General features: G+C 41.8%; 1 protein-coding gene across 3 annotated transcripts in view; it reads left to right on the forward strand.

Moving 5' to 3' along the window:
- Nucleotides 1–22616, forward strand: part of EFCAB8 (EF-hand calcium binding domain 8) — a 105030-nt gene that overhangs the window by 63957 nt on the left and 18457 nt on the right. For all 3 annotated transcript variants that reach the window (XM_054674650.2, XM_054674651.2, XM_063803302.1), the window contains 2 exons: nt 9766–9984; nt 10542–10700. In XM_054674650.2, the coding sequence (XP_054530625.1) occupies nt 9766–9984; nt 10542–10700 (378 nt within the window). The remainder of the gene's footprint in view (nt 1–9765; nt 9985–10541; nt 10701–22616) is intronic.

Genomic DNA, 22616 nt, shown 5'->3' on the forward strand with positions numbered 1-22616 from the left:
CGGGAAAGACCAGCCCCCATGATTCAGTTACCTCCCTCTTGGTCCCTCCCACAACACGGGGGAATTCTGGGAGATACCGTTCAAGTTGAGATTTGAGTGGGGACACAGCCAAACCATATCAGCTCCCAAGGAGGTGGAGTTGGGGTGCCTAGGGAAGTGAGCAGTGTCCCCTCTGGATTGGGGGTAACAGTGTCCCCTCTGGGAGGGGAGGTAGGGAGGTAGGAGAAGGGGCATCTCCAGACTCTAGTTAGAATGCCCTCCTGTTAACTGGAAGGGTGTTTTATACCGAACACGAGTTGGGTATGGGTTCATCTTTGTTCTTCCTCCTGTACCTTCCCCTTTCTGACCCTGGACACCCCTCACTGTGATACTGACTCCCCGTCCTGAAAATACAAATCATAGTTGAGTTAGGGTGTGGCTGGCCTGCCCCATCACCCAGCTCCAGGGACCAGGACTTGAGAACAAGAGGGCAGTGCCCTGAGAGCTGGGTTTTGCAGTGTTGGGAGGGAGAGCAGGAGTGGCTGCACACTCTCCTCCAGGTTCTGATTATTTCTCTCTCCTTTTTTTTTTCTTGAGACAGGGTCTCACTCTCACCCAGGCTAGAGTACAGTGGTGTGATCACAGCTCATTACAGCCTCAACTCCTGGGCTGAAGTGACCCTCCCACCTCAGCCTTGTGAGTAGCTGGGACTATAGGCATGCACCATTATGCCCAGCTATTTTGTGTGTGTGTGTGTGTGTGTGTGTGTGTGTGTGTGTGTTTGTAGAGATGGGGTCTCACTATGCTGCCCATGCTGGTCTCGAACTCCTGGGCTCAAGTGATCCTCCTGGCTCAGCCTCCCAAAGTGTTGGGATTACACATGTGAACCATTATACCCAGCCTCTTCCTTCTCTTTAAAAAAATACCTTAAATAACTTTTAAAAGTAATAATACTAGTTTATAATAAAAAAGAAAGTGTATGTAAATGAAAAAATAAAAATAAAAGTCCCCTATATCTCACTCACCCTATCCCATCCCACTCTCAACAGCAGCAGTCGCTGCTAACAGGTTGGTTTTAGCCTTGTACTTTTTTTTTTTTTGACTGGTAATATAAAATGATAGCTATGTCCTGCCATACGCTTTTTTCTGTAAGTCTATAGCATGGATATACTTTCATGAGAGGGATTTAGATTCATCTTATTCTTTTGTTACCTTATTCTTTTTTTTTTTTTTTTTTTTTTTGAGACGGAGTCTTGCTCTGTCACCCAGGCTGGCGTGCAGTGTTGCGATATCAGCTCACTGCACCTCTGCGTCCTGAGTTCAAGTGATTCTCCTGCCTCAGCCTCCAGAGTAGCTGGGACCATAAGCATGTGCCACCACGCCCAGCTGCTTTTTTATTTCTAGTAGAGTCGGGGTTTCACCATGTTGGCCAGGCTGGTCTTGAACTCCTGACCTCAGGTGATCCACTGGCCTCGGCTTCCCAAAGTGCTGGGATTACAGGCATTAGCCACCACACCTGGCCATCTTATTCTTTTTAACAACTGCCCACTGCTGCATAACTTGGATGCATCAGGAACTGTGAAGCTGGTCCTCTATGAATAGGTCTGTGGGTTAGTTCCAGTTTTTAGCTTTTAGGAGCAGCACTGCATTGAACATTCTTGCACGTACATTTCTGGGCACTAGTGTGAGTATATTGAGAGGACGGATTCTTGGAAACAGAATTGCCAACAGATCCCATCTCTTTAAATCTGTGAAGTCAAGGTAGATGGCTCAAAGCTTGATCTTTCGGGCTAGTGACCTAGTGCTGTCAGGACACAGGCATTCGCTACATGCCAGCTGCTGGGGAAGGAGCAGTGAATGAAAGATATCAAGCCCCTGACCTCTGGAGCTGTCATTCTAGTTGGGGCAAGATAGACAATTAACCAGCAAATAAAATAAAGGGCATGTCACAGAGTGAGTGAGGACAATGGAGGACAAGAAAGCCGGGAAGATGGCAGGGAGAACAGACATGGGAGGAGATGGCATTGCTGTTTTATGAATAGGCTGGTCAGGGAGGGCTTCACAGAGGAGGTGGCATCTGCATAGAGCCTGAAGGAAGCGAGGAAACATGGCCTGCAGTTATTTGGAAGGAGGGTGATGCAGGCAGAGAAGGTAGGTGCAAGGGCCCACATGGGAGAGCTGGCATGGAATGTTCGAGAATGAGTACTTCTCTCTCTCTCTCTGTATCTCTCTGATACTTTCTTCCTCTAATTAGAAAGTGATACATGTCCTTAATTAAAACTAAAAAAATTCAGGCCAAGAGCAGTGGCTGACATCTGTAATCCCAGTCCTTTAGGTGGCCAAGGTGGGAGGACTGCTTGAGCCCAGGAGTTCTAGACCAGCTTGGGCAACATGATGAGACCTCATCTCTACAAAAAATTTAAAAAATTAGCCAGGTTTGATAGTGTGCACGGTGCACCCAGCTCCTTGGGAGGCTGAGTTGGGAGAATCACTTGAGTCTGGGAGGTCAAGGATGCAGTGAGCTGTGATTGTGCCACTGCACTCCAGCCTGGGCAACACAGCTAGACCTTGTCTCTTAAACAAACAAACAAACCTGGCCCAGTGCGATGGCTCACGCCTGTAATCCTAGCACTTTGGGAGGCTGAGGTGGGCAGATTGCCTGAGCTCAGGAGTTCGAAACCAGCCTGGGCAACACGGTGAAACCCCGTCTCTACTAAAATACAAAAAATTAGCCAGGGGTGGCAGCATACTCCTGTAGTCCCAGCTAGTCGGGAGGCAGAGGCAGGAGAATTGATTGAACCCGGGAGGCGGAGGTTGCAGTGAGCTGAGATCGTGCCACTGCACTCCAGCCTGGGTGACACAGTGAGATTCGCCTCCAAAACAACACCACCACCACCACCTATGAAAAAAAATGAAACTTTATACGAGTGTATAAAGTAAAAGAATGGCTGTCTCCCTCCTCAGCCTCCAGAGGTAATTATGTTAAGACATGTGTTGTAGCCTTCTAGAATTTTTTTGTGCATATACAAGTACATACATGTATGAATGTATATATGTAAATCTAGATATTTTTCACTGGATAATATCATATTGCATGTATTATTCCGGGACTTGTTGTTTTTCACTTGACTCCTCACGGGCATCTCTTCATGACGGTGTTTACGGAGCCATGGCATTCCTTTTACTAGTCACATCATGTCCTGGGTACACTGCACAGAGTCTGTATAGCTATCTGCTGCTGCTGGGTTTTGCCTCTATAGAAAGCATTGCAATGAATACCCTTGTACATAAATTTTGGATCTCTTGTCTATTTCCAGATATAAAACTCTAGGATTAGAAACATACTCCTGGAAAGCTTTTGCTATGTTGCATTATGTTTCAGTGGTAGCTAGTAATTATTGAGCTCTCAATATCTGCCAGACAATGAACTTAATGGTTTACATGTGTTATTTTTTGTTTTTTGAGACAGAATCTCAGCTCTCTTGTCCAGCCTGGAGTGCAGTGGCACAATCATGGCTCACTGTAGCCTCCACTTCCCAGGCTCAAGTGATTCTCCCACCTCAGCCTTCTGAGTATTAATAGCTGGGACCACAGGTGTGTGCTACTGTGCCTGGCTGATTAAAAAAATATATATTTATAGAGATGGAGTCTCCTTATGTTGCCCAGGCTAGTCTTGACCTTCTGGGCTCAAGCGATCCTCCTGCCTTGGCCTCCCAAAGTGCTGGGATTACAGGCATAAGCCACCATGCCCAGCTACATGTGTTGTTTTTATTTTGTCCATCAAACAGCCCTGGGAAGTATGTACTATTATTATTTATTTATGAGGGATTTTTATTTATTTAATACATCTGAAAAGAATGTATGTGAAAAGAATGTTTAATACATCTGAAAAGAATGTACTATTATTATTATTCCCATTTTATGGCTGAAGAAACAGGCCCAATGAGGTGAAGTGACTTGCCCAAGATTCTTATGGCCAGAAAATGGCAGAGCCAGGGCCTGATTCTAGGTCTATTTGTTTTCGAAGTTCAAGTTCTTTTAAGTTTTTGTGCTGCCACTGTTGGGAATTCCTTGGGCTTTTTACGTGGCCTGGTGATCTGTGTGTAATAAGGATTTGTATCATGAATCTTGATTGAATTTTTGGCCATAGAATTGCATGCAAAAGATTGAATGTCTATTGGTGAGATTTGAGGCACTGTGGCTGGCAGGGCTGTGTGTGTGTGTGTGTCTCCTCTGGATGCTGACCCTCACCCCTGGCTTCAAGATGTACTGTCTCCCACCCGCACCACTCCTTGAGGAGCAGGGTCCCTTCTCTCTGGGGCACTTGTGGGCACAGTGAAGCATTTTAGGGTGGTGCCCTGGAGAGGGTCCAGAGTGCTTGGGTCATCTCTGATCTCAGCCTTTCCTTAGTGGAAGAGAGGCTTGGGTGGGCTGGGGTAAGGACACCAGACAGGGAGTGGGTGGGGGTCTTACCTGTTGGGTCTTCCTTCCCATTATTTCTGTCTGGCCATCCCAGAAGACTGTGAGGCATGGCAGAAAGAGCACTAGGAAGGAGTCCAGGATGCAGATCCAGGCCCAGCTATGTCCCTGACAGTCTTTATTTTTAATTTTACTTATTTATTTATTTTTGAGATGGAGTCTCACTCTGTTGTCCAGGCTGGAGTGCAGTGGCGTGATCTCAGCTCACTGCCACCTCTGTCTCCTGGGTTCAAGTGATTCTCGTGCCTCAACCTCCTGAGCAGCTGGGATTACAGGTGTGTGCCACCACACCTGGCTAATTTTGTGTTTTTAATGGAGACAGGGTTTCACCATGTTGTCCAGGCTGGTCTTGAACTCCTGACCTTAAGTGATCCTCCTGCCTCAGCTTTCCAAAGTGCTGGCATTACAGGCATAAGCCACCACACCTAGCTAATTTTGGGTTTTTAGTGGAGACGGGGTTTTGCCATGTTGTCCAGGCTTGTCTCAAACTCCTGGCGTCAAGTGATCCTCCTGCCTCGGCCTCCCAAAGTGTTGGGATTACAGGCGTGAGCCACGGCGCCCAGCCCCTGACAGTCTTTAGATGAAGCACTTGCCCCGGCCATCTCCCCGGTAGGGAAGGACCAGATGGCAGGCAGTAGAAAATTGCTCCAAGTTACATGAAGTTTAGCCCGTGAGTAGCTGCCATGGCTTCTTCTGAAGGGACCCACAGGGAGGCCATTAACCCCCTGTGGTTGAGATACTATCTGGGATTCCTGGGCTGAGTGAGACTGAAATGCTCACCTTCAGTCCAGCAGCTCTTTCCAAAATGAGCAGGGCAATGTATTGGAGGGGGCTGGATGCAGAGTGCAAAAGGAATAGTGTTGGTTACCTGTCCCTTGCAGCCACACGGCTCTGTCCTGCCTAGGGCCACCATTCTGACTGTGCTTTTCTCACTGTGAGCACCGGATGCTGGCTACGCAGTTGACCCTGTGCTCTCAGCAGGCCGCCGCTCTCCAGTCCTGCTGAAGTCCTGGGCGCTCATTCACCTTCACCCTACCTGCTCTCACCGTCCCAGGGCTGGCAAAGGAATGGCTGGGAAGGATGCCTCAACTTTTCCCCAGTTCAGACATGGGAGAACTTTGTGGTGCATCACTTTGGTGAATCCTGTGCAGTTATGAGGAACCACATTTTAGAAAAATACTTAATCATTGGAATGTGCTTATGACAAAATTTAAAGCACATCCTTTAAAATGACAGTTAATGACTACTGTGAAAGTTGTGTGCACGTTAAATTTTTTTTTATGGTTTTGATTTTTCAAACAAAACTGAGAACATTTGAAACTATTGTTTATTTAGCTGTTTGCTTTTTTTTTTTTTCAAACCTTGCAATTTGTGGTGGACAGTTTTTCCTCTCAGCACATAATAATCTATCCACTTCATTCTTTTTTTTTTTTATTATACTTTAAGTTTTAGGGTACATGTGCACAATGTGCAGGTTAGTTACATATGTATACATGTGCCATGCTGGTGCGCTGCACCCACTAACTCGTCATTTAGCATTAGGTATATCTCCCAGTGCTATCCCTCCCCCCTCCCCCGACCCCACAACAGTCCCCAGAGTGTGATGTTCCCCTTCCTGTGTCCATGTGATCTCATTGTTCAATTCCCACCTATGAGTGAGAATATGCGGTGTTTGGTTTTTTGTTCTTGCGATAGTTTACTGAGAATGATGATTTCCAATTTCATCCATGTCCCTACAAAGGACATGAACTCATCATTTTTTATGGCTGCATAGTATTGCGTGGTGTATATGTGCCACATTTTCTTAATCCAGTCTATCATTGTTGGACATTTGGGTTGGTTCCAAGTCTTTGCTATTGTGAATAATGCCGCAATAAACATACGTGTGCATGTGTCTTTATAGCAGCATGATTTATAGTCCTTTGGGTATACCACTTCATTCTTTTTAATAGCTTTATATAGGGGCCTATCTAGGTTTTTTGGAGCCTAAAACTTTTGCAAGAAAAATGCACAAAATTATAAAAAATTAGGTACAAAAGTGAATATTTATTTAGAATGAGAAAAAAGTGTCAACAAATTTCAAAACTTATAAATCTGACAATTACAAAAGTCACCAGAACTTACCAGTTCTTTCCTAGAACCTTGAACTTAAACTTGAACTTAGCCTTGAGCTTCATGAACTTCACCAGTAAATCTGCCACTGGCTGCAGTGTATTTCTTTGGATTCACCATGATTTGTTTATTTATTTATTTATTTAATTTAAAATTTTTTTGAGACAGAGTCTCACTCTGTCTCCCAGGCTGGAGTGCAGTGACGTGATCTTGGTTCACTGTAACCTCCGCCTCCCAAGTACCAGCAATTCTCCTGCCTCAGCCTCCCGAGTAGCTGGGATTACAGGTGCCCGCCACCATGCCCAGCTGATTTTTGTATTTTTAGTGGAGACAGGGTTTCACCATGTTGGTCAGGCTGGTCTTGAACTCCTGACCTCAGGTGATCCACCCGCTTTGGCTTCCCAAAATGCTGGGATTAGAGGCGAGAGCCACCATGCCTGGCCAAAATACATTAAAGTCTTAATGGTGATTATTTCTGGGTACTGGGATTTTGTAGGTGATTTTAATTTCCTTTCATATGTCTATGCTGCCCACATTTTGTACAGTGAGCACTTGCATAAAGTGGGGGAAATGCTTGCCCTTTGTCTTTGGTTCAGGGATTCCTGTTTTTTCTTTTTTTCAAAAAATTTTTCTTGTAGTGAAATACACATAACATAAAATTTACCATCGAAACCATTTTTAAGTGTATGGTTCAGTGGTAGTAAATATATTCATAATGTGCAGCCATCACCACTATCCATTCATCTTGTTAAATTGAAACTATACCCATTAAACAATAACTCCCACTCCCCTCTCCCTCCAACCCCTGGAAACCCCCATTCTACTTTCTGTCTTTATGATTTTGATTATTCTACCTCATGCAAGTGGAATCATATGTTTGTCTTTTGGTAACTGGCTTATGTCACTTAGCATAATGTCCTCTTTGGTTAATTCCCAAGTATTTTACTCTTTTTTTGACACTATTGTCAATGGAATTATTTTTGTAATTTCCTTTTCAGATTGTTCAACGTTAGTGTATAGAAATGCAACTGATTTTTTTTTTTTTTTTGAGACAGAGTCTTGCTCTGTCGCCCAGGCTGGAGTACAATGGCATGATCTCGGCTCACTGCACCCTCTGCCTCCCAGGTTCAAGTGATTTTCCTGCCTCAGCCTCATGGGTAGCTGGGATTACAGGTGCATGCCACCACACCTGGCTAATATTTGTATTTTTTAGTAGAGACGGGCTTTCACCATGTTGACCAGGCTGGTCTCGAACTCTTGACCTCATGATCCACCTGCCTCAGCCTCCCAAAGTGCTGGGATTACAGGCATGAGCCACTGCACCCGGCCAATGCGACTGATTTTTATGTGTTGACTTTGTATCCTGCCATTTTGCTGAATTCATTTGTTAGCCCCTTTTTTTTTGGTGTGGGAGCTTTAGCATTTTCTACATATAAGATAATATCATCTGCAAACTTATAATTTTACTTCTTTCTTTCCAGTTTGGATAACTTTTATTTCTTTTTTTGCCTAATCCCTCTGGCAGAACTTCCAGTACTCTGTTGAATAAAAGTGGCAAAAGTGGACATTCTTGCCTTGTTCCTAATTCCAGAGGAAAAGCTTTCAGTCTTTTACTATTGAGTGTGATGTTCATTGTGGGTTTTTCATATATGGCTTTTATTATGTTTAGGTAATGTCCTTCTATTCCTTTTTTTTTTTTAATTTTGTCAAATCGTTTTCTGCATCAATTAAGATGATCGTGTGGGTTTTTTTCTTTTTTGTGTGAAGGTGGTATATTTATTGATTTTTATATGTTGAATCATCCTTGCATTCCAGGAATAAATGTCACTTGGTCATGGTATATAATCCTTTTAATATGCTACTGAATGCAGTTTGCTAATTTTTTTGACAATTTTTAAATATCAGTGTTCATAAGGGATATTTCTCTGTAGTCCTTTTTTTTTTTTTCTTATAATGTCTTTGTCTGACTTTGATATCAGGGTAATGCTGGCCTCATAGAATGAGTTAGGAAGTGTTATCTCCTCTTCAGTATTCTGGAAAAGTTTGGGAAGGATTGGCATTCATTCTTCCTTAAATGTTTGGTAGAATTCACTGGTGAAGCCATCAAGCTTTGGGCACAAGGGACTTCTGGTTTTTGACCCTGGCACCGGGGCCAGTGGGAAGCAGGTTGAACAACTAATTTCGGATTTCTACAACAATAAGGATAATTGAGATTTTTTTCTTTCTTTTCTTTTCTTTCTTTTCTTTTTTCTCCCTTCCCTCCCCTCCCCTCCCCTCCCCTCTGCTTCTCTTCCCTTCTGTTTTTTTGTTTTTTTTTTTAAATAGAGACAGGGTCTCACTATGTTGCACAGGCTATCTCGATCTCCTGGGCTCAAGTGATTCACCCGCCTCGGCCTCCCAAAGTGCTAGGATTACAGGCATGAGCCACCATGAGATTTTTGATAATCGAGATTTTTGTTGTTGGTGACATGTTTTGGGGACACATAAGCTATTACACTGTAAAGTTCTGAGCAGGAGTGAGGAAGCTTCCAATTTCCCCCTTCTGGCCTGATTTGCTCTGCCGCCCTCACTATGCTCTCAGCCTCCTGCTGGGTGCCAGGCAAGAAACTTTCTTCTCATGCTTGCCATGCAGAGTAACTTCCCACTGTGGCCCCCACATGGGCCACAGGTGTGACATGTAAGGGAAAAGTGAGCAGAGTGAGGAATTAGCAAAGGGCATGATCAAAACAAGTCTCGAACAAGAATTTGTTTAAAATGCTTTCTTGATGATTGGCTGGAAAATATGGATATTTCACTATAGATATATATGAAGGGGAATGAGTTCCTTCCCCACATCACTTTGGGTTGAGTTACAGGTTGTGAAAATCTTGTCTGAGCCTATGTCGAATCAAACTTGTAAGCCTTCATTTGATAAACATTTATTGATCATGTATTATGTGTCAGGCACCATTGTGGTTACTAAGGACAAAGTAGTGAACAAAAAAGACGCAAAATCCCTGCCCTCTAGTAGTTCATAGTCGAGTATGACGTTCCTTGTCACCAGCTGGGGAGGAAGGGTGGGACCACCATCACCACTTTCACTGGGCATCTAGGAAACTGGGGGACCAGGTGGGTGTGGTGACTTGCTGAGGTCCCTCAGCACCATGTGACAGTGGCTCACAGCCCTGCTGAGCCGGGCCCTCCTCTCTTCCTCAGATAATCTTCCTGCAGACCAGGCCTCGCCTGCCACACACGGCTGCCCTGCTGAGCAGCTGCATGGACGGCTACATCTACGCCTGGTCCCTCCATGGGAATGGAGGCCTGCTGGGGAAGTTCCCTGTGGACCTAGACAATGGGGATGTTGTCGTGGGTGCCATGGCCACTGATAAAAATGACTGGATCCTCATCACGGGGGATTGTAAAGGATACATCAAGGTGAGGAAGAACTGGCAGGAAGATTGAGGGGCTGGTGCCAGCTAAGTGTTCGGCCATCTCTTTGCTCACATGGCCCTTGCCTAGTTCCTACTTTGCCTGGGTACTGGTTCCATTTGTGAAACAATGCAGGGAGGAGTCCTCTCCTGCTCTGCTAAGCCCAGTGACAGGAGCGGGTCTTGGTTCAAAAAGCCCCTCTGAGAAGCCTTCCCTGGAGAATTCCGTGCTCCATCACTGTCTTCTCCAACTCCCTCATCCCGCAGTCATGTGGCTAATCTAGGATCAGCTGTCTCAGGAGCTGATTGTGTGCCTTGTGGCAAGACATGAGGCAGGGGTGTGCTGTCCTTGAGCCGGTCACACCCTTCCTGCCTGCTAATCCAGGAGTCTGGCCTAGAAGATCCCTAAGGCCCTTTCTGGCCCTAGTGGTGAGGTATCTCAGAGATGTAAGAACTGCCCCCCGCCCCCACCAAATGAAGAGGAATGGTCTGGGAGGAGCCCACAGAGTGAGTTGGGGTCTGGGTCAAGGGGTGTGAGGCCACTAACCCACACTTTATGTCTAGATCTGGGACATCAAGGATTACTGCGCATTGATTGATAAACAGCCATTCCAATCCAGTGGGGCCAAGGTTGTCTCTGAAGCACACAACAAGTTCCGGTTGTTAATTCCTCAGCAACTTGGGACCAACTTCCCACACTACATTCCCTTGGAGGATAAAGAGGTAGGAGGATTACTGGAGAGTTGCTCAGGAAAGTGCCTTTGAGCCCACAAATGAGCTAGGACCATAGACTAACTCATACCCAAGAGAAATACGCTTACTAAAAGATAAGAGCAAAAATATTGATAGAATTAGTATTCGTGGCCAGTCGTGGTGGCCCACGCCTGTAATCCCAGCACTTTGGGAGGCTGAGGCGGGTGGATCACGAACGAGGTCAGGAGTTTGAGACCAGCCTGACCAACATGGTGAAACCCTGTCTCTACTAAAAATACAAAAATTAGCCGGGTGTGGTGGTGCACTCCTTGTAATCCCAGCTACTCAGGAGGCTGAGGCAGGAGAATCGCTTGAACCTAGAAGGCAGAGGTTGTAGTGAGCTGAGATCGCGCCATTGCATTCCAGCCTGGGCGACAGAGCAAGACTTCGTTTCAAAAAAGAAAAAGAATTAGTATTCGTAATAATGCCACATTAGAAACAACTCAAATGCCCATCACCGTAGACTGGAAAATAAATTACAAATAAATTACAGTGTAATATCTGGCACCAGAAGTGAATTTACTCACTACAAAATGGAGAACTCTTCAAACAATTTAGGCAAAAGAAGTCAGACCCAGAAGAACATATATTAGAAATGATTGTTTTTGTTGGGGGAGTGGAGAGGCTGGAAGGAATCATGAAGGGGACTTCTGGAGAGGTTGGCAGTGCTCTGCTTCATTAACGGGCCTGATCATGCAGTTGTATTCAGTTTCTAAAAATTTATTCAGTGGTGGGCCGGGCACAGTGGCTCATGCCTGTAATCCCAGCACTTTGGGAGTCCAAGGCTGGTGGATCATCTGAGGTCAGGAGTTTGAGACCAGCCTGGCCAACCTGGTGAAACCCTGTCTACTAAAAATACAAAAATCAGCTGGGTGTGGCGGTGCACGCCTGCAATCCCAGCTACTTGGGAGGCTGAGGCACAAGAATCACTTGAACCCGGGAGGTGGAGGTTGCAGTGAGCCTAGATTGCTCCGTTGCCCTCCAGCCTGGGCGACAGCGTGTGACTCTGTCTCAAAAAAAAAAATTATTCAGTACTACACTTATATACAATTTTCTATGTGTATATCATACATCAATGAAAGTTTTAAAAAGTCAGGTAACGTAAAAAGGCTTACAGTGAAGAGTCTAAGTCCCATTCCGGTTCCCCCAAACAGTTCATGCTCCCTGAAGTAACCACGTGTGTTGATTTTTGGTTATTCCTCTGGTGTTTACTTATGCAAACACGATGTGTAAAGTTATTTTCTACTGAAGGTATCATTTCACTTATACTGGTACTCGTCTTGCTTTTCTTGCTGTATGATATATCTTGGAGACCTTTGCATAGCAGCACTATCCCATTTTAAGGTAAATTTGTCTTTAAAAAAATCTTACACAAAAGCGAATAGTGAATGTTATTTCACATATGTGAAGGCATTTCTGTAGGAGATGTTCTTGGAAGTGGGATTGCTAGGTAAAAGGGTTACGTGCATTTGCAATTTTGATAGCCTTCTTGCAGTCTTACGTGCCTTTTGAATCTCTACATGAGTATGTTATGGCTAGTTCGTTTTAGTATGAAGAGAATGTCATTATATTAAAATGTCTTGGGAACTGATTACCCACAGTGTCAGTATGTGAAGAATTTATAATGTTGATACAATCATCATCATAATAATATTTATTTACTGCTTGCAATGTTCCAGGGATGGTGATAGTACATTATATATGCATTCATTAATCTCCATAATGACTTGTGAGGGAGATGATGTTTTTCAGATGAGGAAGTAATGAAACTGAAGAGCTGAGAGACTCGTCTAAGCTCCAGTAGCAACCAGTGTAGACCTGAGACTAAACCTAAGTCTGTCTGACTCCAGAATCTGTGTTCCTGACCATCTGCTCTTAGTTTTATAATGATATATTTTAAACAATTGGGATTATATTGTATGTAACTGGAATTTCCTATACCATCAAGTATTCTTTTTTCTTTAAAAATTTTATTGTTTCAAATAGATAAATCATAATTGTAGACATTTCTGAGGTACAGTGTGCTGTTTTGATCTATGTACACATGTGGAATGATTAAATCAAGCCAATTAACATATCTACCACCTCACTTACAATTTTTATGGTGAGACATTTAAAATTTACTCTTAGTTATGTTGAAGTATGCAATATATTACTGACTATAGTCACTCTGCTGTGCAGAAGATCTCAAAACTTTTTCCTCCTGTCTGACCAAAACTTAGTACCTCTTTGACCAATAACTTCCCATTCTCTCTCCCTTATTCCCCACCCCACCCTCTAAGCCTCTGGTAACCATCATTCTCCTTTCTACTTCTTTTTAAAAACCTCTTTTTGGCCGGGCTCAGTGGCTCAAGCCTGTAATCCCAGTACTTTGGGAGGCTGAGGCGGGCAGATCACCTGAGGTCAGGAGTTCAAGACCAGCCTGGCCCACATGGTGAAACCTTGTCCCTACTAAAAATACAAAATTAGCCAGGCATGGTGATGCGTGCCTGTAATCCCAGCTACTCTGGAGGCTGAGGCAAGAAATCACTTGAACCTGGGAGGCAGAGGTTGCAGTGAGCCAAGGTTGCGCCACTGCACTTCAGCCTGGGCAACAAAGTGAGACTCCGTCTCAAAAAATCAATCAATCAAATCAAATCAAATCAAAAACTTTTTTTTTTTTTTTTTGTAGAGATGAGGTCTATGTTGCCCAGGCTGGTCTTGAACTCCTGGGCTCAAGGAATCCTCCTGCCTTGACCTCCCAAAGTGCTGGGATTACAGGTGTGAGCCACTGTGCCCGGCCCTTTCTACTATGAGTTTGACTTTTTATAATTCCATATATAAATACAATCATGCAGTATTTTTCTTTCACGACTGGCTTATTTCACTTACCATAATGTCTTCCAGATTTATCTATGTTGTCCCAAATGACAGGATTTTTTTTCTCTTTTAAGGCTGAATAGTATTCCATTATGTATATACACCACATTTTCATTATCCATTCATCCACTGATGGCCCCTTAGGTTGATTCTATATCTTGGCTATTGTGAAAAGTGCTGCAATGAACATGGGAGTGCAGGTATTTCTTTGACATATTGATATGACATATTGATCTCTTTTGGATATATACCCAGAAGTGGAATTGCTAGATCATATAGTAGTTCTAATTTTAGTTTTTTGAGGAAACTCCATACTATTTCTCGTAGTGGTTGATATGGCTTGGTTGTGTCCCCACACAAATCTCATCTTGAATTGTAGCTCTCATAATCCCCAGCTGTCGTGGGAGGGACCTGGTGGGAGGTAACTGAATCGTGGGGGTGGGTTTTTCCCACCATTCTAATGATAGTGAATAAGTCTCAAGAGATATGATGGTTTTATAAAGGGAAGTTCCCCTGCTCATGCTCTCTTGCCTGCTCCCATGTAAGACGTGCCTTTGCTCCTCTTTCACCTCTGCCATGATTGTGAGGCCTCCCCAGCCATGTGGAACTGTGAGTCCATTAAACCTTTACTTTATAAATTACCCAGTCTCGGATATGTCTTTATTAGCAGCATGAGAACAGACCAATACAGTGGTTGTACTGATTTACATTCCCTCCAACATTGTACAAGGGTTTTCTTTTTTCTGCCTCCTCACCAACACTTGTTTCTTGTCTTTTTGATAACATCTACTCTAACAGATGTAAGATGATATCTCATTGTGGTTTAATTTGTTTTTCCTAATGATTAGTGGTGCTCAGCATTTTTTTTCTTGAACCTGTTGGCCATTTGAATGTCTTCTTTTGAGAAATGTCTCTTTGGATGCTTTGTCCATTTTCTCTTCTCTTCTCTTTTCTTTCTTTCTTTCTTTTTTTTTTTTTTTTTTTTTTTTTTGAGATGGCGTTTTGCTCTTGTTGCCCGGGCTGGAGTGCATTGATCCAATCTTGGCTCACTGCAACCTCCGCCTCCCGGGTTCAAGCAATTCTCCCGCCTCAGCCTCCTGAGTAGCTGTGATTACAGGCACAGGCTACCACACCCAGCTAATTTTGTATTTTCAGTAGAGACGAGGTGTCACCTTGTTGGTCAGGCTGGTCCCGAACTCCTGACCTCAAGTGATCTGCCCGCCTCGGCCTCCCAAAGTGCTGGGATTACAGGCATGAGCCACTGCACCTGGCCACTTTGCCTATTTTATTTTATTTTGAGATGGAGTTTTGCTCTTATTGCCCAGACTGGAGTGCAATGGCGCGATTGCGGCTCACCACAACCTCCGCCTCCCAGGTTCAAGCAATTCTCCGGCCTCAGCCTCCCAAGTAGGTGGGATTATAGGCATGCGCCACCACACCCAACTAATTTTGTAGTTTTAGTAGAGATGGGATTTCTCCATGTTGGTCAGGCTGGTCTTGACCTCCTGACCTCAGGTGATCTGCCCACCTTGCCTCCCAAAGTGCTGGGATTACAAGAGTGAGTGCGCCTGGCCCACTTTGCTCATTTTCTAATTGGGTTATTCGTTTTCTGGCTATTGAGTTGTTTGAGTTTCTTATTTATTGTGGATGTTACTCCCTTATCAGATGTATGATTTACATATATTTTCTGTCACTCTGTGGGTTATCTCTTTACTTTGTTCATTGTTTCCTTTCTGTCCAAAAGCTTTGTATCTTGTCTAAAATCCCATTTGTCTATTTTTGCTTTTATTTATTTTTATTTTTTATTTTTTTGAAACGGAGTCTGGCTCTGTCACCCAGGTTGGAGTGCAGTGGTGCAATCTCAGCTCACTGCAACCTCTGCCTCCCAGGTTCAAGCAAGTCTCCTACTTCAACTTCCTGAGTAGCTGGGATTATAGGCGTGTGCCACCATGCCTAGCTAATTTTTGTATTTTTTGGTAGAGACAGGATTTCACCATGTTGGCCAGGCTGGTGTTGAACTCTTGACCTCAGGCAATCCGCCTGACTCAGCCTCCCAAAGTGCTGGGATTACACGTGTGAGCCACCGCGCCTGGCCTATTTTTGCTTTTATTACCTGTGCTTTTGGGGTCATAGCTAAATAACCATTGTTCAGATCAATGTCATGGAGCCTTTCCTCTAGGTATTCTTCTAGTTGTTTTACAGTCTCAGATCTTATATTTAAGACTTTAATCCATTTTGAGTTGATTTTTTATACTGTGTGAGATAAGGATCCAATTTGATTCTTCTGTATGTGGATCCAATTTTCCTAGTACAGTTTATTGAAAAGACTGTCTTTTCCCCATTATGTATTAGTAACACCTTTGTCAAAAATCAATTGACTATTAGTGCATGGGTTTATTTCTGGGTTTTCTGTCTTGTTACATTAGTCGATGTGTCTATTTTTATGCCAGCACCATACTGTTTTGATTATATTAGCTTTATAATATATTTTGAAATCAGGGACTGTGATGTCTTTAGCTTTGTTCTTTTTGCTCAAGATTGTTTTGGCTAGCCAGGGTCTTTTATGATTGCATATGAATTTAAGGATTGTTTTATTTCTATAAGAAATGACATTGGAATTTTGATAGGGACTGCATTGAATCTGTAGATTGCTTTGGGTAGTATGAATATTTTAATAATATTAATTCTTCTAATTTATCGACACAAGATAGCTTTCCATTTATTTGTGTTTTCTTAAACAATGTTTTAGTTTCCAGTGTACAGATCTTTTAACTCCTTGGTTAAATTTACCCCTAAGTATTTTATTTTATTTTAAAATACCTGGCTAATTTTGTATTTAATTTTATATTGTATTTATTTTATTTGTAATAAAATTAAGCATTTTATTTTATTTTAAAATACCTGGCTAATTTTGTATTTTTAGTAGAGACAGGGTTTCTCCATGTTGGTCAGGCTGGTCTCGAACTCCAGACCTCAGGTGATCCGACTGCCTCGGCCTCCCAAAGTGCTGGTATTAGAAGCATGAGCCACTGCACCTAGCTGAAAACCACACTTTCTGTTGATTAAATAATATTTCACCTTATGGAGTTACAAATTTTCATTTTATGGGGTTATAATCACTTACTTAGCTTGTTATCTATTGTTGGACATTAATGTGGTTTCTAACTTTTCATTATCAAAAAATAAAAGAAAATGGACACAACCTCAGAAAGACACAAACTACTAAAGCTGACTTAATAAGAAATAGAAAATCTGAATATATAGAAAATCTGAATGTAACAAGTAAGGAGATTGGATTAGTAATAAAATTTCCCACAAAGAGAAGTACACATTCAGATGGTTTCACTGGTAAATTCTACCAAATATTTAAAGATTTTTCTTTTTTTTGTTGAGACAGAGTCTCACTCTATTGCCCAGGCTGGAGTACAATGATGTGATCTTGGCTCACTGCAACCTCTGCCTCCGGGGTTCAAGTGATTCTCCTGCCTCAGCCTCCCGAGTAGCTGGGATTACAGGCATGCACCACCATGCCTGGCTAATTTTTGTATTTTTAGTAGAGACAGGGTTTCACCACATTGGCTAGGCTGGTCTCGAACTCCCAACCTCGTGATCCGCCCACCATGGCCTCCCAAAGTGCTGGGATTACAGGTGTGAGCCACCACACCTGGCTAAAGAATTAATGTCAATTGCTCACAAACTCTTCCAAAAGAGTTCTCTATGAGGCCAGTATTACCTTGATACCAAAACCAGATAAAGATATCACAGGAAAATAAAACTGTAGACCAAATATTTTTATGAATATAGATACAAAAATCTTCAAAATACTAGCAAATTGAAACCAACAACATATGAAAATGATTATACACCATGACCAAGTAAGATTTATCCCAGGAATGCAAAGTTGGCTAAATATCCAAAATCAATTAATGCAATACACCATATTAACTGAATAAAAAACAAAAGCCATATGATTATGCCAATAGATGCAAAAAGAGCATTTAACAAAATTGAACACCGTTTTCTGATTGAAACACCCAATAAACTAGAAATAGAAACTCCTTCAACCTGATAAAAGCCATTTATGAAAACTCACAGGTAGCATAAAACTTCATGTTGAAATATTAAATACTTTCCTGTAAAATCAGAAATAAAACAAGAATGGTTACTCTTGCCACCCCAATTTAACATTTTACTGGGAGGTCAGTTAGGCAAGAAAATGAAATAAAAGGTATCTATATTGGGGAGGAAGAAGTTAACTATCTCTATCTGCAGATGACGTGATCTTATATCTAGAAAATCCTAAATAATTTATTAAAAACTATTAAAACTAATAAATTCAATAGGGTTGCTTGATATAAATATACAAAACCAATATATTTATATACACTAGCAATAAACAATCTGAAAATGAAAATTTAAAAATTTCACTTATAATCGCATCAAAAAAATACTTAGGAATAAATTTGGAAAAGTAGTGCAAAACTTGATCCCTGAAAATTGCATAACATTATGGGAAGAGATGAAAGAATACCCAAATAAATGGAAATACATCTCATGTTCATTGATTGGAAGACTGGATGTTGTTAATATAGCATATTCCCCAAATTGATTTAATGCAATTTATATCAAAATCCCAGCTGCTTTCTCTTCTCCTCTCTTTTCTCTTCCCTTTTCTTTTTCTTTTCTTTTCTTCCTTCCCTCCCTCCCTCCCTTCCTTCCTTCCTTCCTTTCTTTCTTTTTCTTTCTTTTCCTTCCCTTCCTTCCTTCCCTCCTTCCCTCCCTCCCTCCCTCCTTCCTTCCTTCGTTTCTCTCTTTCTTTCTCTCTCCCCAACTTCTTTCTTTTTTCTTTTCCTTCCTTCCTTTCTTTCTCTCTTTCTTTCTTTCTTTGTTTCTTTCTTTCTCTCTCTCTCTCTTTCCCTCCCTCCCTCCCTTCCTTCCTTCCTTCCATATTCTCTCTCTCTCCTTTTTTTTTTTTTTTTTTGGACAGAGTCTTGCTCTGTCGCCCAGGCTGGAGTGCAGTGGTGCAATCTCAGCTCACTGCAACCTCCGCCTCCCAGGTTCAAACGATTTTCCTGCCTCAGCCTCCCAAGTAGCTGGGACTACAGGCATGTGCCACCATGCCCGACTAATTTTTTTGTATTTTTAGTAGAGACGGGGTTTCACCGTATTGGTCACGCTGGTCTCAAACTCCTGACTTCGTGGTCCGCCTGCCTTGGCCTCTCAAAGTGCTTGGATTGCAGGCATGAGCCACCTCGCCTGGCGGGCTGGCTTTCTTTTCTTCCTTCCTTCCCTCCTTTTCTCCCTCCCTTCCTCCCTCCTTTCTCTCTCTGTCTCTCTTTTTCTTTTTTTCTCCCTTCCTTCCTTCTCTCTCTCTCTCTATTTTTTTCTTCTATTTGACAGAGTCTTGCTCTGGTACCCAGGCTGGAGTGCAGTGGCGCCACCTCGGTTCACTGCAACCTCCGCCTCCCAGATTCAAGCGATTCTCCTGCGTCAGCCTCCCGAGTAGCTGGGATTACAGGTGCCCGCCACCATGCCTGGCTAATTTTTGTATTTTCAGTAGAGACGGGGTTTTGCCATGTTGGCCAAGCTGGTCTCGAACTCCTGACCTCAGGTGATCCACTCGCCTCAGCCTCCCAAAGTGCTACGATTACAGGCATGAGCCACTGTGCCTGCCTGCCTGCCTGCCTGCCTCCCTCCCTCCCTCCCTTCCTTCCTTCCTTCCTTCCTTCCTTCCTTCCTTCCTTCCTTGCTTGCTTTTTGGAGATACAAGGGATATAGATAGTAAGAAAAAAATCTTGAGAAAGAACAGAGTTGAAGGACTCACAATTCCCAAGTTCAAAACTGAATATGAAGTTAAGTAATCAAGACAATGTGATACTGGCATAAAGAAAGACATGTAAATCAATGGAATAGAATTTAGAGTTAAAAAATAAATTCTCACATTATGATCAATTGATTTTTGACAAGAATGCTGAGACAATCAAATGGGGAGAAATAATATATTTTTTAAAACATGTCCTGCTGGGACAATAGGGATAACTTTATCTGTATTAGAAGAATGAAGTTAGACTCCTACCTCATAACACACACAAAAATTAACTCCAAATGGATCATAGACCTAAATGTAAGAGCCAAAATTATAAGACTTTTAGAAGAAAATAAATGGAAAATACTTGTGACCTTAGACAGTGTGTCTTAGATATGACACCAAAAACAAGCTACAAAAGAAAAAAACAGATAAATTGGACTTTGTCAAAATTAAAAACTTTTGGGCTGCAAAGGATACCGTCAAGAAAGTGAAAGGGTAACCTGAAAGAAAATACTTGCAAATCATATATCTGATAAGGGACTAGTATCCAGAATATATAAAGAACTCTTGCAACTTGATAAAAATGATAAATAACCAAATTAAGATATGGGTAAAGGATCTAAATAAACATTTCTTCAAAGAAGATGTACAAATGGCTAATAAGTATATTAAATGATGGTGAACATCATTAGCTATCAGGGAAATGCATATTAAAACTATAATGAGATCCCACTTTACACTTGCCAGGATAACTATAGATAATAGCAGTGGTTGGCTGGGATGTGGACAAACTGGGACTCTTACACGTTGCTGGATAGAATGTAGAAAGCTGGCCGGGTACGGTGGCTCAGGCCTGTAATCCCAGCGCTTTGGGAGGCTGAGGTGGGCGGATTATGAGGTCAGGAGTTTGAGACCAGCCTGGCCAGCATGGTGGAACCCCGTCTCTACTAAACATACAAAAATTAGCAGGGCATGATGGCGGGTGCCTGTAATCCCAGCTACTCGGGAGGCTGAGGCAGGAGAATCGCTTGAACCTGGGAGGCGGAGGTTGCAGTGAGCAGAGATCATGCCATTGCGTTCCAGTCTGGGCAACAAGAGCAAAACTCCAAACTCTGTTTAAAAAAAAAAAAAAGAAAAAGAACATAGAAAGCTGCAGTCACTTTGGAAAACAGTCTGGCAGTTCCTCAAAAATTAAGTGTAGATTTACCATATTACCCAACAGTTCCACTCCCAAGTGTATACCCAAGAGAAATGAAAACATATGTCCACATAAAATCTTGTACTTGAATGTTTATAGTAGCATTATTTATAATACAAAAGTGGAAACAACCCAAATGTCAACTTCCAAATGGATAAAGTGTGGTATGGTGATACAATGGAATGTTATTTAATAATAAAAAGGAATAAAGTACTGATGCATGCAACAACATGGATGAACCTTGAAAATACTGTGCTAAGTGAAAGAAGCCAACCACAAAATACCATATATTGTGTGATTCTGCTTAAATGACATGTCCAGAATGTCCATATTAAAGTAGATTAGTGGTTTCCTGAGGCTGGGGGAGGGAGTTGGGAAATTGTGTAGTGACTACTGGGTAAAGAGTTTCTTTCTGGGGTGATGAAATGGTCTAAAATAGAATGTGGTGGTGGTTGCACAGCTCTGAATATACTAAAAACCATTAAATGAGCACTTTAAATTGGTAAATTTTTATGTGAATTATGTTTCAATAAAGTTGTGTTTAGATATTACTAAAAATGATGGTACAAATATTCTTTTTCACAAATGTTTTTTGTTGTTGTTTATAGTTGTTTATTTGTACATCTAGTAATTTGTCCCAAGGAAAGAGTATGTAAAAGAACATAAGTCACTTTAAGGCCTTTAATGTATACTACAAAATTGCACTCTAGAAGGTTTATACAGTTTTGCATTTCATTAGCCTGTTTTTTTTATCTTTGACAACCTAAAGAATTTATTAGTGGTATTCATCTGAGGATCCTCTAGGTCTATCAGAGTGTCTTTCTTATAGAAGGCATTCAATAAATAAATGTCCTAAGTCAGCAAAACATTTTTGGTTGATTTTTAGGTGCAAATGGTTTCTTTTGATTTTAATTAAGATGACTTTGTTTATTAGTGATGTTGACATATTTTCTTATTCTATTGGCTTTGTATAACTTTATGAATTGTCTCTTCATGTCCTTTGCCTACTTTTCTATTGTGGTAACTATCTTTTATAAATGTTGTATAATTATTTAAAAATACATTAGGCTGGGCATGGTAGATCATGCCTGTAATCCCAGCTCTCTGGGAGGCCAAGGTGGGCAGATTGCTTGAGCCTAAGAGTTCGAGACCAGCCTGGGCAACATAGTGAGACCCCATCTCTAAAAAAAAAAAACCCAATAAAAATATATTAAAAGATTAACTGATTGTCTATCATATGGATTACAAATATCCCCCCCAATTTGTCATTTGCTTGTTAATTTTATTTATGATGACTTAAAAATTACAATATATTTTTTGGTGTTCAAGTCAGTTTTTGTCCCCATTGTGATATTTTCCTTTGCCTGTTTATCACTTTCTTAGAGAAAAGATAAATACTGATTCGTTCTTTTGTAGGTGTCTTATGATTTCATTGAAAATAAAATCTTCAATGCATCTAGTATTCATTTGGTTGTAAGATAAAATATAACAACGTAGGTTTCTCTTATAGTTCATCAGGTATCCTACTACTGTTTATTGAGTCATGTTTTCTGTTACCACTCTTACTATATACCAGTTTTACATACATTTGGGTTGGTTTCTGAGCTTTCTATTGTCTTCCATTGCTTTGTTTAAAATTTAAAGTTTATTATTCTGACTTTCCATACTTGAATATGGTCGAATAAGTCCTCCTTTATTAATCTTGTTTTATTTAAAAATGGTCATTTTCACTCATTTTCCAGTTCAGTAGTTTTATTCTCTCAGTGTAATGTGATTTATCACCCCATTGCTCACCCTATTCATCTCCCAATACCCAGCTGAAAAACTTTAGAAGACTGAGGCTCTTGCCCTGGCCCCATCACTTTCTAGCTATGTGGGCTTAGGCTAGTTATTGAACATGTCTGACTCTCACTTTTCTCCTCTGTAAGTCAGTGAGAATTATATACTTCTTATAAGGTTGTGAGGTTCAAATGGAATAATGTGTACAGAGGCACTTGGTAAACAATGTAGTCATATGCAA

This window comes from Pan troglodytes, chromosome 21 (assembly GCF_028858775.2).
Source record: "Pan troglodytes isolate AG18354 chromosome 21, NHGRI_mPanTro3-v2.0_pri, whole genome shotgun sequence".
NCBI lineage: Eukaryota > Metazoa > Chordata > Mammalia > Primates > Hominidae > Pan > Pan troglodytes.